Below are 17,248 nucleotides of genomic sequence, written 5' to 3' on the forward strand. Positions count from 1 at the left end.
CTTGGGCCTTTAACAAAAGCCAAATTACAATAAGAAAGAAAAAATCACTTCATAGCAACCATAGAGGCCACACTGCTCATGTTCACACTTCAATGATGTCATAGAAACTAAGAAAACAACCAAAATCAACAAAAAGTTGAACTAGCATCCTAAACAATTAGTTGCCCCCCACCAAATCTGCAAAAAAATCCAAAACAACCCCACATGCAGGTCAAAAATAGAGGGAAGAGATGCAACTATGACCACCAAACCCTAGCTTGCGCATATGCACTTAGAGTAGTCAACACCATCCATTTCTCTGAAAAAAATCTATTTAATAATTATCAAGAAAAAAATGATAAGTGAACTTGTAATTGATACGCCATTAATTAATACGAGTTAACTTGAATCTATTGTTCTAATTGATGATTTTTTATTACAAGTGAGTAAGGTGATACCTTTAAATATAAACCCTAAAATTGTAATTAGAAACTTATTGCACTTTAACTAAAAGTCTTTATATTCTAGAAGATGTAAAAATATTGATAATTTTGAATTGGAAAATAGGAAGATATGACTACAACTATAATTTAGTTTGATTTAAGATAACCATAATTTGGTTCAATATAAATTATGTTTTAAGATTAGATAAAAAATATTTTGATATTTCAATGATGCAAAATAATTGTAAATTGAATTTAGACCTTAAATAAAAAAAAAAATCATATTAAAAATATAAATATATACTTTCATATTTACACATTTATTTATTAAATTTTATTATTAAATTGTTAAAAGAGGTATATTACCCATTTTTTTAATCAAAAGACATGTCTTATTGTTGTTGTAGTAGACCTTGTCTCTTGTACCACCGGACACATGTAAGGCATGCAAGGCCTATTTTTTTGGTTACACACAACACCCTCCGCAAACCAAGTGCCATTTAGATGTATTTAGGCATTTTAAGCTTATTAAAAGAGCGTAGAAAGTGTGGTACGAGATATCCTTTTAAAGAAAAAAATAAAATGAATAAAATTAAAACAAGGATCTTATTTCTCTCTTGAATGTTTGACTTATATAACTACCTAATACAATCTGTATTCCAACAATAGTACGTAAAGAATGCGTTTGAAAAAATAAACAACTATAAATATTCCCATTTCGGATATCCACGGACTTAAAAAACGACATTGAACATTCGGAGGATTTTGATTTTCGCGCCTTCTCTGTAACCTTCGCCTCGCTACATCTGCAAGTACTTCATTTCTGCGTCTACAACCAAACCAAAAAAAATAGAAGTTTACTTACAGACATTCATTTCAGCAGAGTAGCTGCGAATGCAAAGCGCCCTTGCTCCTATATCAAAGGTAGATTACCGATATTTATATTATCCGTTAAATTATAGATTGGTTTCTTGATCATGTGTCTGCTAGAAACCCTATTACGCAGACGTGGAAGTTGAATTCTTCAAAATTTTGTCTTGGTACCTCTATGTACAAATTTTTCACTGTATTAATCAAAGATTAGATTACCAAGTAGACTTTTTACGTAAACAATGGGAATTGCTGTGTTTGTGCACATTTTTTGATGTTTGTTACAGGATTTTGTACGATATGGGCAGCAAGGGTAACGAAGGGATGTTGGAAGCCATGCGGGCTGTTCTGGGCGCGGAGACGTCGGACATGGAAATGATTCGAGCTCTTCATCTTGCGAAAAATGACGTTACGGCCGCTATTAACATAATTTTCGACGCGCCCAGTCTTCAGAATAGAGAAAAAATTAGTGTTAAACGCACGACTTCTGGCTATGGAGCTAGGGTTTCAAGCACAGAGAGCAACCCCCACGGAGCTATGGCGCGCTCCGATGCCAGGTGCTTGGAAAACAATACGTTTGAGCCGAAGTTTTCTCTTCCTTCTCAAAATGCTTACGATTTCTTGAATTCGAACAGGGCAAGTGATGGCATGGAACGATGTAGCAATGGGGTTTCTACTGTTGGTTGTAGTGATAACGATAAGTCTTCAGTGGCAGATGGGTGGTGGTTGGTAGGCTGTGCTGATTTGACGGCTTATTCGACATGTAAGGGCCGAAAGCTTGGACTTGGGGAGGCTGTGATGTTTTCTTTTCCTAAGAAGAATAGTAATAATGGCGCTGCTGCTAAGGGTGGTGCTAAACCTTGGGGGAGGGGAAGACCTGCTGCTTCCTTTTCTGAAATTGTGAGGTTTTCTACGAAGCAGTCTGGCGAGGTGAGTTTTCACAGCTTTTTTTTTAAGTTATATATTTTTTTGCGGCCACGAAAATTTAGAATTTTATGACGAAAGTCCATTTTTGAGCTTTTATGTTAAATAATAAGTACTATAGGATTTAACACTGAATTCACTGCAGATCATAATAAATAGTAAACAAACTAAGGCCGTAGCCAGAAGAGTAAAAGGTTTATCTTTGGGAGTTTTATGTCAAATGCTGTAAGATTTATTACCAGAAATCATTGTAAATCACAGTAAATTATTAATGAAACTAAATGCATAGCCAAAGGAGTAAGGGTTTGTGTGCGTGCCTCACAACATGGACTTGTAGAGTGCCAGTGGAGTGTAATGCTAGATAGCAAAATTACTAGTGAAGCTTATAGGATATGTCCAACAGCTGCCTTCCCCTATTCAATTCCATTCTCTTGACATCAAGTTAGTTCACACTTACAAGTTAACGTGCTATCTCTCATAGCGGAGAGGTTTCAAGTGGTTTAAAACTTTAATGTGGCAGACCGCTGTTGGTGGTTTTCTGTGTAGATTCGGATCTTGTCTCTGCCACAGATGTTCTTTCTGATATCCAGGAGGTTATTTGCTCTGCCTCCTTTTAGTTCGTTGTCACTCGATGTACATGTCTACATGGGTGTATAGATCAACACTAGTGTTTAAAGTAGGGAAATTAGTCATTGGCAAGGAAAACTCCACCATATATCTAATGAGAAGATTATGTGTGTAATGAGAGTGCTATAATTGCCTCAGATTACAAAGGAGATAGGGACAGATAGGTAAGCAAAAAGGATTCCTCTTGTTTTTTCTTTTTTTTGTGTTTTGAAGATGTTTGGAACAATCTCAGATGCTTCAATGGCTGACATAGTGGACATTTTCTTCCTGTGAGTACTTATTTTTACTCTAAACATTGGTGTCACCTCATTTCCCGTTGTGTGCATCCAAAACCTGATACTCTGGCTATAATCTTTTTCGGCGGCTGTCATTTATTCTGATGTATGTAGGTACATGGTGCTCTAACTGTAAACGTTGTTAGAGAAGGCACAACAAATGGTCTATTTACCATTTAGCACCTCTACTTTTGGAGCAGATCTCGCGCTCACTTGATTTGTGATGTGAAGTGCAGGTTGGCCGTATCCCTACAGAATGGGCCCGCTGTCTTATACCTTTGGTGAACTCGGAGAAGGTCAAAATAGAGGGTCAGTGCAAAGCGGCTCCAGAAAATCTTGGACTCATGGACAATATACTCCTCTCTGTCAGGTTAGTGTGGTATTCCTTCACACTTTATTACATGGTTATAAATTGAATGATTACGTGGATTTTTTCCTGCTAGGGCATTATTTAAGTGTGAAGCTGGACTAACTAGTACTAAATTGCAATTACTTGTACAGTGCCTGATTGGGTACTAAGGGCACTGTAAGTTTACTTGCTTTTATGTAAGAACTAATGTTTGCTTGCACATATTCATCATCCTGAATTGACATGTTTTAAATAGACCTATATGATTAAACATTTGTGATGAGCTCTTGATAAAAACTTTATTTGTGTTGTGCACAGCTTGTACATAAATAGTTATATGCTCCAAAATTGTGCTCAAAGCTCATCAAAGTTAGTTCGTTCCTCAACAGATGATGCTACTTTTCATCCTCTTCCAGCTTTGTTTAAGTTGCTCGGCAAAGAGCCTGTTAAGAAAGTAAGTTATTTGAAATTTGAGAGGATGTGAAGGTTGTTCTATTGCATGATTCTTGTCTAGAGGACTTGAGTTTTTGGTCTTCGGAAAGGACATTTTACATGTAGAAAGCAGAAATATAAAAAACAAGTGAATTTTGAAAAGCATCCCAAGATATGGCTCAGAACCGGTATACTTGCTTCATATCCTTTGATGATGATGGCCAATAGATCTCCTCCAGTCTTATAAATAATTATATGTACTTAATTTCTTTGGTTTTCAGGCAGATTTCACTCCTGAAGATATTCAGATAACCCGAAAGCAATCTATAGACGCTAAGGTAGTCAAGAGAACCATGTTTAAACTTTATGTCTGTACATTTATTGGCAAACTCGATATTCTGTAAAGGTTACTGAACTTCTGGCCCGTGATCAGGGTACTTCTGGAATACCAACATCATTGTTACCTGCAGACAAAAGGAGGAAATTAGCTTCTGATGGAAGTAAACAAGACACCGACGGTGAAGAGTGTCTCTCTGATTCTGATTTGAACAAGCTTGTTGGTACCTCAGACAGCTGTAATCTGGAGGTAATCTTGATGCTTATCTTGTCCATTGTTGATTAAATGTCAAATGACAACACACTGAACACAGAAAAATCTTTCCTTGTAGGAGATCGATCCACCCTGTACTCTGCAGTGTGAATTGCGCCCATATCAGAAGCAAGCTTTGTACTGGATGTCTAAATTGGAGAAGGGAGCAGAAACGGAGGAGGCAGCAAGAACTCTTCATCCCTGTTGGGATGAATACCATCTTGAAGACAAGTATGAAGCACTCAAGCCTAAGTATGGCTTGCTGTTTTATTACACTTGATTAAAATGTTTGTTGATAAGATCAATGCATTTTCACAGGATGGCAACTGCAGTATTTATTAATTCATTTTCAGGGGATGCCACCATTGAGTTTCCCAGTGCCTTGCAACTGACTCGAGGAGGGGTATTTCATGTTTCCTTTGATCTATTAAAGAGTTACTTTTCTCTGTATTTGAATGAAGTTGCTAGTTAAAGTGAGTGAATTTGCTATGTCTTGAAGATTTTGGCAGATGCCATGGGGCTTGGAAAGACTGTCATGACAATATCGCTTCTACTTGCAAATTCTGGTAAAGGTGGAGCGAGTGGTATGGATTCTGCTGAGTCATTCAATGAGAGCAGTTATTGTGAAAGAACAGTTGTTGATCCTTTTGGGATGGGTGTAGCTCCCGAATCACCTCTGTGCCCTAGCAAAAGGCAAATCCTAAGTATGCTGAAGAAACCAAGCACCAGACTACATAAAGGAGGGGGAAACCTTATAGTATGCCCAATGACATTGCTCGGTCAGTGGAAGGTAAATAGTAGACTTTGCAGCTGAATATGTTGAACTTTGAAGGTACAGAATAATGGTTTTGATTTAAGCATCTGGCTCCTTTTATTCACAGAGGCATTCTTGGTGAAAATTTGTGAACCTAATTTGTAATTTGATCATCTCATTTTTCATGGTTCTTTTAGTACCAAGGTTGTGACATGAATGGTATGTTATGTTCATTTGCAGACAGAAATTGAAACCCATACACAACCTGGAGCCCTGTCTGTGTATGTTCATTATGGACAAAGCAGAACAAAGGACGTCAAAACTCTTTTGCAGCAGGACGTAGTCTTGACAACTTATGGGGTCTTATCATCAGAATACCAACCTGAGGTTGGTTGATAAATTTTTCCATTCTACATGGTAAATTCGTCTGGCAAAGTGCTTTCCCAATAATAGTTGAAACTTGATACAATCCATTTATAACATGAATAGCCTTTTCTTTTTTAAATTTCCAGAATTCTCAAGAAGAAGGTGTGCTTCACTCAATACACTGGTATAGGGTAGTTCTTGATGAAGCACATAGTATAAAGTCTTCTAAGAGCCAATCATCCCAGGCTGCTTATGCTCTTGTTGCTGATTGTCGTTGGTGTCTCACTGGAACCCCGATTCAGGTATATGGTATGTTTTTACTAAAGTTGCAAACGTTGTTTTCTTGATTTTAAACTTTTAGATTTTTATTCTAGATACAGCACGAGCATAGATCCCTGACTTATTGAACCTTAGCTACATTTATGAGATATATTCGAACACTGTGTTCATTATAGCCTTTGTTGGCTAGATACATAATTCTCTGGAGACCTTTGGGTTGCCTTACACCAACAAACCTATCATATACCACAATAATGTTTATAAATTTGATTATTAATTACAGAAAAGCTTGACTTTATGAATTATCACACCCATTACTTAATACTGGACGATAGCAAATTCAATCACAATTGTACAAATCGTAGAACACATTTATGGATATAAAATGATAAATTATTTTACCCATGTCCAATGTGGCATGAAAGCAAAGATTTTTCACCTCCTTATCTGTTAGTGGTCCTATAAAAGTTTCCTTCAACTTGTCATATCTACATTTGTTTTTAACCTCCTTCCCATTTTTGTCATCTTTCTTCATTTGCCTTTCCTATCCAATCAGTTTTGCTCCCTTTGGCTAGAAAGCATGTCATTTCTCTGGTCTTCCTTCTACAATGATTTCTTTGCTATCATTTTTCTTGATGACATGTCTTGTTTCTGCATTAGTGTATAGACATAGCTGCACAACTATCCCTTAATGTTGCTTACTTCTATTTGCATGCATATTTTCTTGATAGTTTATGCTGATTCACAAATTGTTATTTTGACTGCTTACATGTTTGCTGTGCTGCTGTTATTATAGAGTATCATAATGCTTTAGCAAGCATTTGGTGCTTGAATCACTTTATTTTATCCATAAAGAATTGGCACTTAGTCCATGTCATGGTAAATTAGCCTAGGAAATATTTAAGGTTTTTAAAATAGGTTTAGGCAGTTGAAACGCATTTAAAAAATGACCATTGTTTATGTTCCTGCTATAGTTGTTGAACAGAAGATAGCCATCATGATTGTGAGGCAATACTCTCTTCCTTTTTGTGAGATAAATTGGATTGTAGATGTGACAGCTAATTATCTTGTAAAGCAATAGCCCTGATGGAATGATCTCGTGAATATATTATTGGGGATCTTGTCCCTGTCATTAGGTGATCTATGCTTCAGAAGGCCATTGAAATGCAGCAGAAATAGTTCCAGCTTAATAGGCAGTTTTTGTGTACTAATGGGGATTCATGTGTCAGATTGTGAGGCCGACTGGAGCTGGGTGCTGAATGACCTGTATTTAATTTTTCAAAACCAATGAAATAATCCTTTTTGACTTCTTTATAAACGCTTAGATCTATAGCTGCTTTACTCAATCCAAGAAGGTCTGTTCATGCTTTCATTTTAGTGCCATTTCAAAAATATCAGCCGTGTATTTTGTAGTAGTCCAACCTTTTCTGCTAAAGATTAATAGGGACTTTTACAGAATAGACAGAACCTAATTTTTCTGCCAAATGTTTGAGTCAGCTGTTGTTTCACATGTTTTTTCTGCTAAAATTAATAGGGATTTTACACAGTAGACATAATCTAATGTTGCTGCTAAATGTTGGAGTCAGCTGTGTTTCACATGGTTGACGGGATTTGCTTTTTTTTTGAACTTCCTTGTGGTATCAAAAGAAAATACTGGCTTGAGTACTTAGATGTTTGTATAGTTTTGCACAATGAGTTTTCTCTGCTCAAAATAAGGGTACATTCTTTGATAGACGAGGTTTGAATTAGTTAGCGTGAGGAGCAGTCCAAGATAATTTTCTCTTTGTATATTTTTTGTACTCTTATGCTTGAAAGAGTGTGTCTAATTAATGACTCTTGTAATTAATAACTATATTTATGCATTGTTGGTGTTGGAAATAAGCCACACCCGGACCAACGATGGACTGGTCCAAGAGGGGCCAGTAGCTCGGTGGTAGAGCACGCCAGCAGCGTATGGAAGGTCATAGGTTCGAGTCCTAGCTGGTCCATGTCTCAACATGGTATCAGAGCCAGATCCAGGCTAGGAGCCCCAAGCACATGAGAGGTGTGGCTTAAGGGGGGGTGTTGGTGTTGGAAATAAGCCACACCCGGACCGACGATGGACTGGTCCAAGAGGGGCCAATAGCTCGGTGGTAGAGCACTCCAGCAGCGTATGGAAGGTCCTAGGTTCGAGTCCTAGCTGGTCCATGTCTCAACATGCATTTCTAGCAGTCCTTTTGTGTATGTGTTTGTATCATTATGAATTGTTGTTTTGTTAAAGCTATAGTGTAAGTATGCATGTTAGAAGCTTCACCAGCCTTCGTAATTGATAAAACAACAAGCACTTTGCATTATTTACATGAAGAGTAGGGCTAGTGACACTCAAGCTATACACAAAAATTCCCTTAGAATCATTATTTTTTCTATACATCGTTCACTTAAAAATTCAATAATTGCTAATGGATGAGAGGGAAATTGGATAATAGACTGAGTTTGAAAATTAAAAAAAAGTGGATTTAACTACTAAAAATGAATGCCAAATGAAAGTAGACAATAATATACCTTTGGTGCAATGGCATATTATGAGAAATCTTGTGATTATTTTCTATCTTTCTCTGTCTCTCAATTCATGAATTGATGCAGTTCCTAACTTCCAATGTCTCTTTTAGGTAGGTTGACAAGGGATGGTGATGAGGAAAGTTGTTCTATAGATTTAGAGATACAAATTTTCTTGATTCCCATTTTATTTAGGGTTCTGAATAAATGAAATGGTAAATTTGGAGGAATGTGTGTAATTGTGAACCAATGATGCCAAATATGCCTTGCATGATTAGGTGATGTGATAAGTCTCTTGTGTTGGTTGATGATCCTTTAGCACAAAATCAGCACCATTATCTCACAAGTTTGCCTGATGCGTATGTACATGGGTTGAAGAATTAATTTATTTTGTTCTCAGTCCAATTTTATCTCTGTTTGGCTACTTGTGTCAATATAAACCTCATTTATGAGGTTTGAGTTTTGTACTAACAGTTTAACCCTCACGTAAGTGGTTTATCATGAAATTTTAGAGCCTCTATTGCTATATCTTAATTAAAGAGAGTTGTTTGACAAGTTTGCTGCAAAGAAAAACTATTCATGTATCACTGTGCACAGCTTCATTCTCAAAAGTAGATTAATTTCATTTTTTTTGGGTGTTTGCCTTTGTCATAATTAATTAGAAGGCTGTCATCTTTAGGTTCTCATTTACTTGATTTTATGGATTTTTCAATATGATATTTTCTTATTGGTTTGGTTATTTCTAGGATCACATGCTGTTGGTTCCCTTAGTGTTTGTGTTGGTAGTGTTCCATATTCCCTTTGAGTTGCTTATCATTGCAAGGTTGTGATATTTCCCTAAGTTGTGTTGCATATTCATTTGGTGTGCATCTTTCTTGGAATTAGCCACTATAACTATTGTGTCTAGGTTGCTTTATTGACCTCTGTTATTGGTATAATTGTCAGCCAAGTTTTTCCATTCTTTGTTATTGGTACCAGTGTCAACTAAATCGTTTCCATTTGGTTAACATTTCAAGAAGCATTTTGGTTTGACTTATTGTGTGTTTTTGTGCATTACATTTCAAAAGTTAATTTTCTGATCAAAATATGGAGATTAGATTTGAATATTTTGTGTTAGCCAATCTAATTTTATTTTTGTTGCATGTGTATTAATGAGTGCTTTGACGAATTATTTGAGGGAGTAGGAAGTGGGAGAACACATTCTTTATGGTATGGAACTTCAACAAAATTCAATGCAAAGAGATGTAGCCCAAGTATTGGGAGCATCAAGCATAGTCTGAAAACAAAGCGAAGGTTTCAACTTGATGCACATGTAAAAGCAAGAGACTTGTACATGTTCTAAGCTAGTGTGGAAGTCCAAAGGAAGGCTAGCCTTGAAAAACATAATGTAGCCATTCTAGAGCATGGCACACCATAGTCATTGCACAGCCTTGAACTATGGTCGGTCAGCATATTGGATTGCGTTAACAAATAAAGGTAACAAACATTTATAAGGCATTTGCCAAACTTCTACATGAGTAAACTCCATTATATAGGGCAAAGTAGTTGCACAACTTTGAAGAGCATATCATAGCCCACGAGAAGCTAAGGTGCAATGTTGGTATGTGCTGGGCTTAAATTTTGGTGACTTTTTCAGCCTAGTTTCCCCCCTAGATCAGTTAATGTTGATGTGAGTGCGGGGGGGTACCCCCTTGCAGGGTCCAGTCCCTTGAACGGTTAGGGTTCTGTTGTGTTGTAAACACACACACACCCCTTTGCAAATGGGGACCCCGACTTTTTCACTTCTTAGGTTAGTCATTTTGCTCAATTTTTCTTAGCTTGGCAATGATCTGATCTTTTAGCCTTTGGGGAAGGTAGTGATGTCTTGTCAGTTCGGGAGAGAACAGTTGATCAAACCTTGAAGTGTCTTATATTGCAACGTCTTGTCCTTAGGGTGTGATCAAGTAAAGAATTCATCAAGTTTAAAATCCATGAGTGAACTTCAAGTTTGAGAATGTAGAGCAAGATCACAAGGAAATTCACAAAATTTTGCTTGACAAAGCAAGAAATGTTGATGTCGTGAGGACAAGTTGTTAGGAAAGTGAAATTTTGAATTGCTGAAGTGTGGAAATTTGATGAAAAATTCAATGTCTTGACAAGGAAATCCTTGTCAAGGTCGAATTTTTTGACTTTGATAGGAGAGGAAAATAAGGAAAATTTAATAATTTTATTTTGGATAAAATGTGCGTTTTTTTATGGAAAATCCTTTTTGAAGATGTGAAAATTTAAAATTGAAGTACAAAATCCTTAGGAAATTCTTGAATTCAAGTATGAAGTCCTTGCACTATATAAATTCATGCTTAGAAATCCTTAGACAAATTAATGTTGCATTTTAAATCCGTAACAATGTTGTGAATCCCTTGGAAAATCCATGTATAAAGATTGAATTTCGTTTGGAGAGTTCCTTGTCTAGGATGAAGGTCTTTCAAAGAATTCACGTAGGATTTGAATTTTTCCACATCTCAAAATCCACAAAATTTTAGTTGCATTTGGATTTTTCCATGCTAACTGAAAATCCACGAAATTAGGTGGAATCTGGATAAAATGCAAGTTTTTTGTATGGTAGAAATCCGCCTAAAAAGGCAGACCTAGGGCGGAATTCGCATAAGAATGCAGGAGAAGTGTGAATGCAGGAGAAGTGTGTTTGCTTTAATGAAGAGCTCAAATCTATATTAATACGAATTCAAACAAGGCAAAAGTACATCAACAAGAGATGGCTGGCATGATGGAGGAAAACATTCGAAAACCCCTTCAAAACTTGTGGAAAATGTCATGAAACATGAGAGAGAGAGATGAAGCTGACTTGAGGTGAATTTGAAACAATTTAGAAGCATTTTTGGAGGGAAATAAACCCATAGCCAACCCCTTTTATGTTAAATGTTTAATGAAAGGCATATTAAGGAGAGATTCAATGAAACTTTTAATTGTGAATCAAATGCAATTCAAGTAATTCAATGAGCAGAGCAGCGAAATTCCAAAAGGGAAGACAATTTCAGAAGCAAAAGATGCGAATGGAAGAAGAGGGATCAGATCACAAGCAAGGAAGAGGATGAATTTGAACAAAAAATTAGGTTACAACAGAAGATGATGTTGATATTGTGAGCAAAAAGGAGGTCATGATTTACATGCAGATCTGAGTGTTTTTTTTTCATCATTTTTTATGCAATCTCAGACCTGAAGCGTTATTTCCATATGGATTCCAAGTTGTGCAAGGATATAATTTCTTGTAAGAAAGTGTTGCAAAACAATTGTTGATGCCATTTTAGGATTGGTTTCACAAATCCCTCCTTGAAATATGTTTGTCAAGATGAATTTGAAGTGCAAGTTTTAAGGTTTCAATTTCCTTATCACAATGTGCTTGCATTTCATTGTAGGGTTTTGAAATTTGATATTTCATTTACAATTATAAATTCCATGATTGATGCCAAAAATGATGCATCAGATGATGGAAGTAGATGAGGCAAAGGATGATCAAAGATGAAGGACTTCACAATGCAAGAGAGAGCTTTTTAAGGATTACTCTACATGGATGAAAAACATAACGACGACCTTGGATTTCCCTTGGAAATCCAAGATCAAGGTGAAGGACTCTACAAGAAGATCAACATTTAAGATGACATCACAATGCACAAGCGCAAGATATTACAACATGAAGAGCATTACAATATGGAGGATTGCTCAACTACGACAAAGGAAGTGCAAGGTAGCTAGGTCTAGAAGAGTTAATCAAAGTTAGAAACTTATTCGAATGAAGATGAAGAAGAAGATTCAAGGAGTTGATGCAATTTGGGAATATTAACCATCACAATCAATCAAAAAGCTTGATGATGTTGAATATCAAGAGATATTGTTAGAAATTCAAGGAGATGAAATTTTACAAGATATGCTAGTTGAGGTGGCGCTTACTCATCTTCAACTGATTAGATAATTTAAGGTCAATTTGTCCAAGTTCATTGAACTTGACTCATCCTACGAAGAAGATAAGTGGACATGTGGACACATTGAATGAAGTGTCATCATCTATTCCTTGTAAGTTGTGCCATTGGGGCTATCTTAATTGTCATTGGTCCTTTTTCAAGAGGGTATGTATTAAAGCTTTTAATTTTTTTCATTGAATTATCTTGGCCATTGATTAGAATCAATTTGGGCCCTTTTGATGTGTGTTTTGTGACCATGTGCAACACATTATAAAGATTTCCAATGGTCACTTTACTCTCTCTTGATCAAAGTTCAATTGTATGCTAAGATTGCAATAAGTTCAAACAATTGACTTCAAGGTTTCGATTATGCAATGGATGTGACTCAGTTGGCCTGATATGATATGTCGACAATCCAAGGGGACTTACACACACTCGAAGAAGATTAAACAATTTTGCAACTTTCAAGGAATTTACCCACTAATGATTATCAATGGGAAACTCTTTTTAGGATTTAAATATGCGGAAAGTAAAGTGATAAGGGTTTAGAAAAACTATGCTAACTCTAAGAACAAAGAGACAATGATTGCTTGGGTGAAACCAACGACACTTTGTTTTGCCACTAGGAGACAGCTACACAAAGGCGGTGCAATCTTCAAAGGTTGTGCAAAATATTTTCAGAACACCAACGAAGACCATCAACGAACAATATCCACCCAATGATCAAAGTTAAGTTTCCACATACAAAAGGCTCAGACTAACCTTACAAAGTTAATAACGATCAACTACTAACAAAAGGTATAAGCAAGGGTTTCATTGCAAACAATCTCATCAATCCCGTTCATCTAACAATTGAAAGGAAATCTACTCTAAGTGAAGAGAGTGAGACCATGCAAGTTACAAAACAGAACAAGCATACACCATCAAATTGAACAATGTATTAAGTTAACCGCTTGAACAACTTATCGCAACAATCTCTCCTTTTTAAATGAGGGGGGTCACCCCTTTATATAGGCTTCAAGCCTTGGCTACATGCAAAACCCTAATTAGGGTTTTTCCCTAAAAGATTCCCCACACATGATGCAACAAGGTGGGAATCAGCAATAAATGCCAATCATGCCCCTATACAATTATTCCCAGCCCATTACAATTGGTATCCAAAATGCATTAAATGCACCACTCTTCGCTAAATTTGCCCAACATGTATTGAATATTCCTTCATGCAAAACTCGCCCCATTATGCCATAAATGCACCATCATCTCCACATGCGATGGTTGCATTCAAAAAGTGTTTGCCCTCTCGGGTAAACGGTTAAATGCAGAAAGTAAATGCACAGAACATAATGGAAATATATTAAATAACCAGCCTCTATATTAATTCCATAGTCCATATACAATAAGTGCTTATAACATTACATTTGACACGACTAACATGATCCGACTTCGAAGAAAAGGTACACAATATATAATATCCGAAGGGGTACGACACAACCGTCGCAACTCCAACTACCTACCCGTCGGCTAACCAACTGACTGCCGTAACTCATTATTACCGACGACAACATAAACATAATATAACAACATAACATAATGATTATTCCCGGCAACATCATCCCCCCCAAGAAAAGAAGTCGACTCCGACGACTTAATACAAAATAGAGATGAACGGCAGGAACTACTGACGCCAGTCGGGCCCGGATCTTATACACTTCCTGCGTCCTCGCCTGAAAACCCTTTTCTGCTACCATTCGATGCTCAAGTGCGGATTTCACCAATATTGCTTCCTTTGCCATCACAGTCCTCCTGGGCCTAACCTAAACTTGTCTGCAAAACACGTTTTTCAGTCTCAGCTTCCACCAACTGCTACTCAATTGATACTGTCTCCGTAGCCAATTTGTCCTCGATAGCCACCCGTGCTGCTCTCTCGGCATCCAACTCCTGGGTACGCTGAACTAAGTCTCACGCAACTATTGCCTCCAACCTGATGGTCAGCTCCTCCCGAGCCCTCTGTGCATCCACCAAGGCAACCTCACGTCCAGCCGAGACATACTCCGAGTTCCTCAAAGCGTACCAGTCATGCCTGGAGGTGGCCACAATCCGTTGGCACAAATGCTAGGAGACACCTCAAATCCTCCATCACACTCCCAAAAGGCCAAAAACTAAACTGAATAACTCCCTAGTGTCATACAACTGCGCGGACCTGCAATGCCTTCCCTCAAACTCTGTTTGTTCGCAACCTCCAAATCCGTCTCCCTCTACGGCTTATGGCTTCCTGCCAATGCTTAGTGTCAGGCTTCTTTCTCACCGTACGAAACAACCACAACACTTCCCGTGGCCTTCTGTAGCTCAAAAATAAATTGGGGGTTTGGGGGCAACGCCCCCAGCGGGGTCGAGGGGCAGCGCCCCCGTCGCCAACACCAATTTATAACCTTCAGAACCCCACGAAAGTCCATGGCGCGCATCATTTCTGTGATATTTTATGATGTCAAAACCCTCCTTCTACACTAATATTTGCAGTGTCCAGGCTCCAGATGTCATCGAATCATTTTTCAATTCGTCGTCGTCGTTTTTTTTTTTTTTAGGCACTGTAATGTCCTCGATGGCACCCCGGCCATACAACCTCCCTGTACGGTCAAAACAGCATTGGCACCTCCAATCGTGCGGCCACCTTCCCGTGAGGTCGACACCCTTCTTATCGTACAGACACACCTCCGGTCAACAACAACACTGGCACCTCCAATCGTGCGGCTGCTTGGTCTACCTGTGGCGGTCGTTTTGCCCTTACGTGGCTGTGTGGATTGTGTGGGCTTGGTCTCTTTTTTTCTTTTTCCTTTTGCGGCTGCTGCGCGTTGGTGTGCGTAACCCTTGCTGTGCATGTTGATCGGGCCGTGCGGTGCGTCTTCCTCCTCCTTTATCCCTTGCTGTGCGGCGGTGTTCGGTGTTGTGCGGTGGTCGGGCTGTGCGGTGTGCGGTGGTGGGTTCATGTCTTGGCAACAACCTTCGGTGGCTCCCACCGCACGATGGTGTCACCATCGGTGGTTCCACCGCACGATGGTGTCACTGCACGGTGGTGCCACCGCACGGTGGTGTCACCGTCGGTGGTTCCACCGCACAATGGTGTCACCGTCCATCGCACGGTGGTGTCACCTTGGTGGTTTCACCGCACGGTGGTGTCACCTTGGTCCCACCGTACGGTGGCCATTTTCCCTTTTTCTTTCTTTCTTTTTTTTTTTTGACCGTATGGTCGCTGTCATACGACCATGCGATTTTTTTTCAAATTTTTTTTTTAAAATAAATTTTTGATCGTACGGTCGCCTGTCATACGACCGTACGTTTCTTTCTTTCTTTCTTCCAACCGTACAGTCATCTGCAGTACGGCCTCGTACGGTGGTGTTTTTTTTCACAATTTTTTTTTTCATCTCCTAATTTAGTTGTCTTAGAGAGTCGTTTGCTCGGGTCCCCTGTCTCTGGGATTGCCCTTCATCCTTCTCGGTTTTCCTCGCTCGAAAGTCTCTTGCTTTTGTCCCGTGCCTCTCGAGTCGCTTGCCTGGCCTCTTAGGTCCCCTTCCATCCTCTCGGGTCCCCCTTCGGGCTCTCGGGTGTCCGTCCGGCCTCTCGAGTCCCCTGCGCGCTTCGCGTGGTAGGGTTTCAATTTGGGCCCGTTGGTGGCAAGTCTATATTCAATGGCCATCGGAAGACCTGGAACCACAAATTCTACAGGGACCATGACCTCCTTCCCGTACATAAGAAGAAGAAGAATAATAAAGATTTTGAAGACTGCGGTCTTCCACACAGGGTTCCAATCGTTGCCGACACTCTTCGGATTATTTACATCGCCAGGGTTTGGGGCGTCTCCCTTCCAATATTCTTTGTATTCCGGCAGGTACACCTCTGTTGGTTGCTCTGGTTCCTCTACTTCGAGCCTGTAGCTTTGGAACATTTCGTAATCCTCCATTTGCCAGTGGAAGAGCCCGTTAAGTGAGCATACCTCATCTTTAGAACATCCCTCCAATTTGAGCACCCCTTCACTGTTCGGCTCCATTGCGTTCTTGCCCTTGCTTTCATCGGGACCCCCTTCCCCTTTATTAAAGTCCTCTGAGTCTGAGTCGGAAGAGGCGAGCTCTTCGCCAACATCTTGGGTGTGTAGGTCAATGGTATATTTCCGCCCTCCCTTCTCCATGGAAAGTGTATTTTTCTTCCAGTTGTGGTTTACCCTCGCGTTGATCAACCACGCTCTCCCCAGGATGGCGTCATAGCCTTTCTTCTTCGAGGGAATAACCACGAAATCTAACAAGAATGGTTGCGTACCAATCGTCACTTGCTGGGCCATCAACAGGCCGAGTGGCTTAATGTCGTGTTGGTCCGCTCCCACCAGGTTGAACGTGGGTGGCCACAGGGTGGGCTTCCCCAGCCACTTCCATGTTTCTTCTGGTAGAACATTCACCCCAGATCCCCCGTCCACAATGGTGTCCTTCAGAATGGTCCCACGGATACCCATTTCTACCACAGTTGGGTGTCTACCACTGCTCAAGGCTAGTAACATCGGGTCAGTCGAAGGGCTGATGGAAACCTCCAACTGTGGTGTACTCTTCGAAGCGGTGGCGGGAACCCCTACTTGTGGTGCACTCGACGATGCGGTGGCGGGAACTCGTACCTGTGGTGCACTCGACGATGCGGTGGCGGGAACCCGTACTTGTGGTGCACTCGACGATGCGGTGGCGGGAACCCGTACCTGTGGTGCACTCGACGATGCGGTGGCGAGAACCCGTACCTGTGGTGCACTCGACGCTGCGGTGCTTTGCACATTGGTGAGGATGGCAGTCCTCAATTGTGGCATAGAGTCTAGAAGGTCTTTTACCTTTATCGGCAC

At 39.5% G+C, this 17,248-nt stretch overlaps 1 protein-coding gene across 3 annotated transcripts in view; it reads left to right on the forward strand.

Moving 5' to 3' along the window:
• The first annotated feature begins 1,114 nt into the window (after positions 1-1,114).
• Positions 1,115-17,248, forward strand: part of LOC131038275 (DNA repair protein RAD5A) — an 88,897-nt gene continuing 72,763 nt past the window's right edge. The window contains exons 1-12 of one of the 3 annotated variants that reach the window (XM_057970618.2): positions 1,116-1,346; positions 1,580-1,849; positions 1,928-2,222; positions 3,355-3,488; positions 3,786-3,921; positions 4,181-4,237; positions 4,333-4,485; positions 4,568-4,719; positions 4,807-4,891; positions 4,988-5,278; positions 5,483-5,629; positions 5,755-5,910. In XM_057970618.2, coding sequence (XP_057826601.2) covers positions 1,593-1,849; positions 1,928-2,222; positions 3,355-3,488; positions 3,786-3,921; positions 4,181-4,237; positions 4,333-4,485; positions 4,568-4,719; positions 4,807-4,891; positions 4,988-5,278; positions 5,483-5,629; positions 5,755-5,910 — 1,863 coding nt within the window. In that variant the 5' untranslated portion in view covers positions 1,116-1,346; positions 1,580-1,592. Of the gene's footprint in view, positions 1,347-1,579; positions 2,223-3,354; positions 3,489-3,785; positions 3,922-4,180; positions 4,238-4,332; positions 4,486-4,567; positions 4,720-4,806; positions 4,892-4,987; positions 5,279-5,482; positions 5,630-5,754; positions 5,911-17,248 lie in introns of all 3 variants that reach the window. The other 2 variants (XM_057970616.2, XM_057970617.2) reach the window with 2 other exon arrangements.

This window comes from Cryptomeria japonica, chromosome 11 (assembly GCF_030272615.1).
Source record: "Cryptomeria japonica chromosome 11, Sugi_1.0, whole genome shotgun sequence".
Taxonomy (NCBI): Eukaryota; Viridiplantae; Streptophyta; class Pinopsida; order Cupressales; family Cupressaceae; genus Cryptomeria; species Cryptomeria japonica.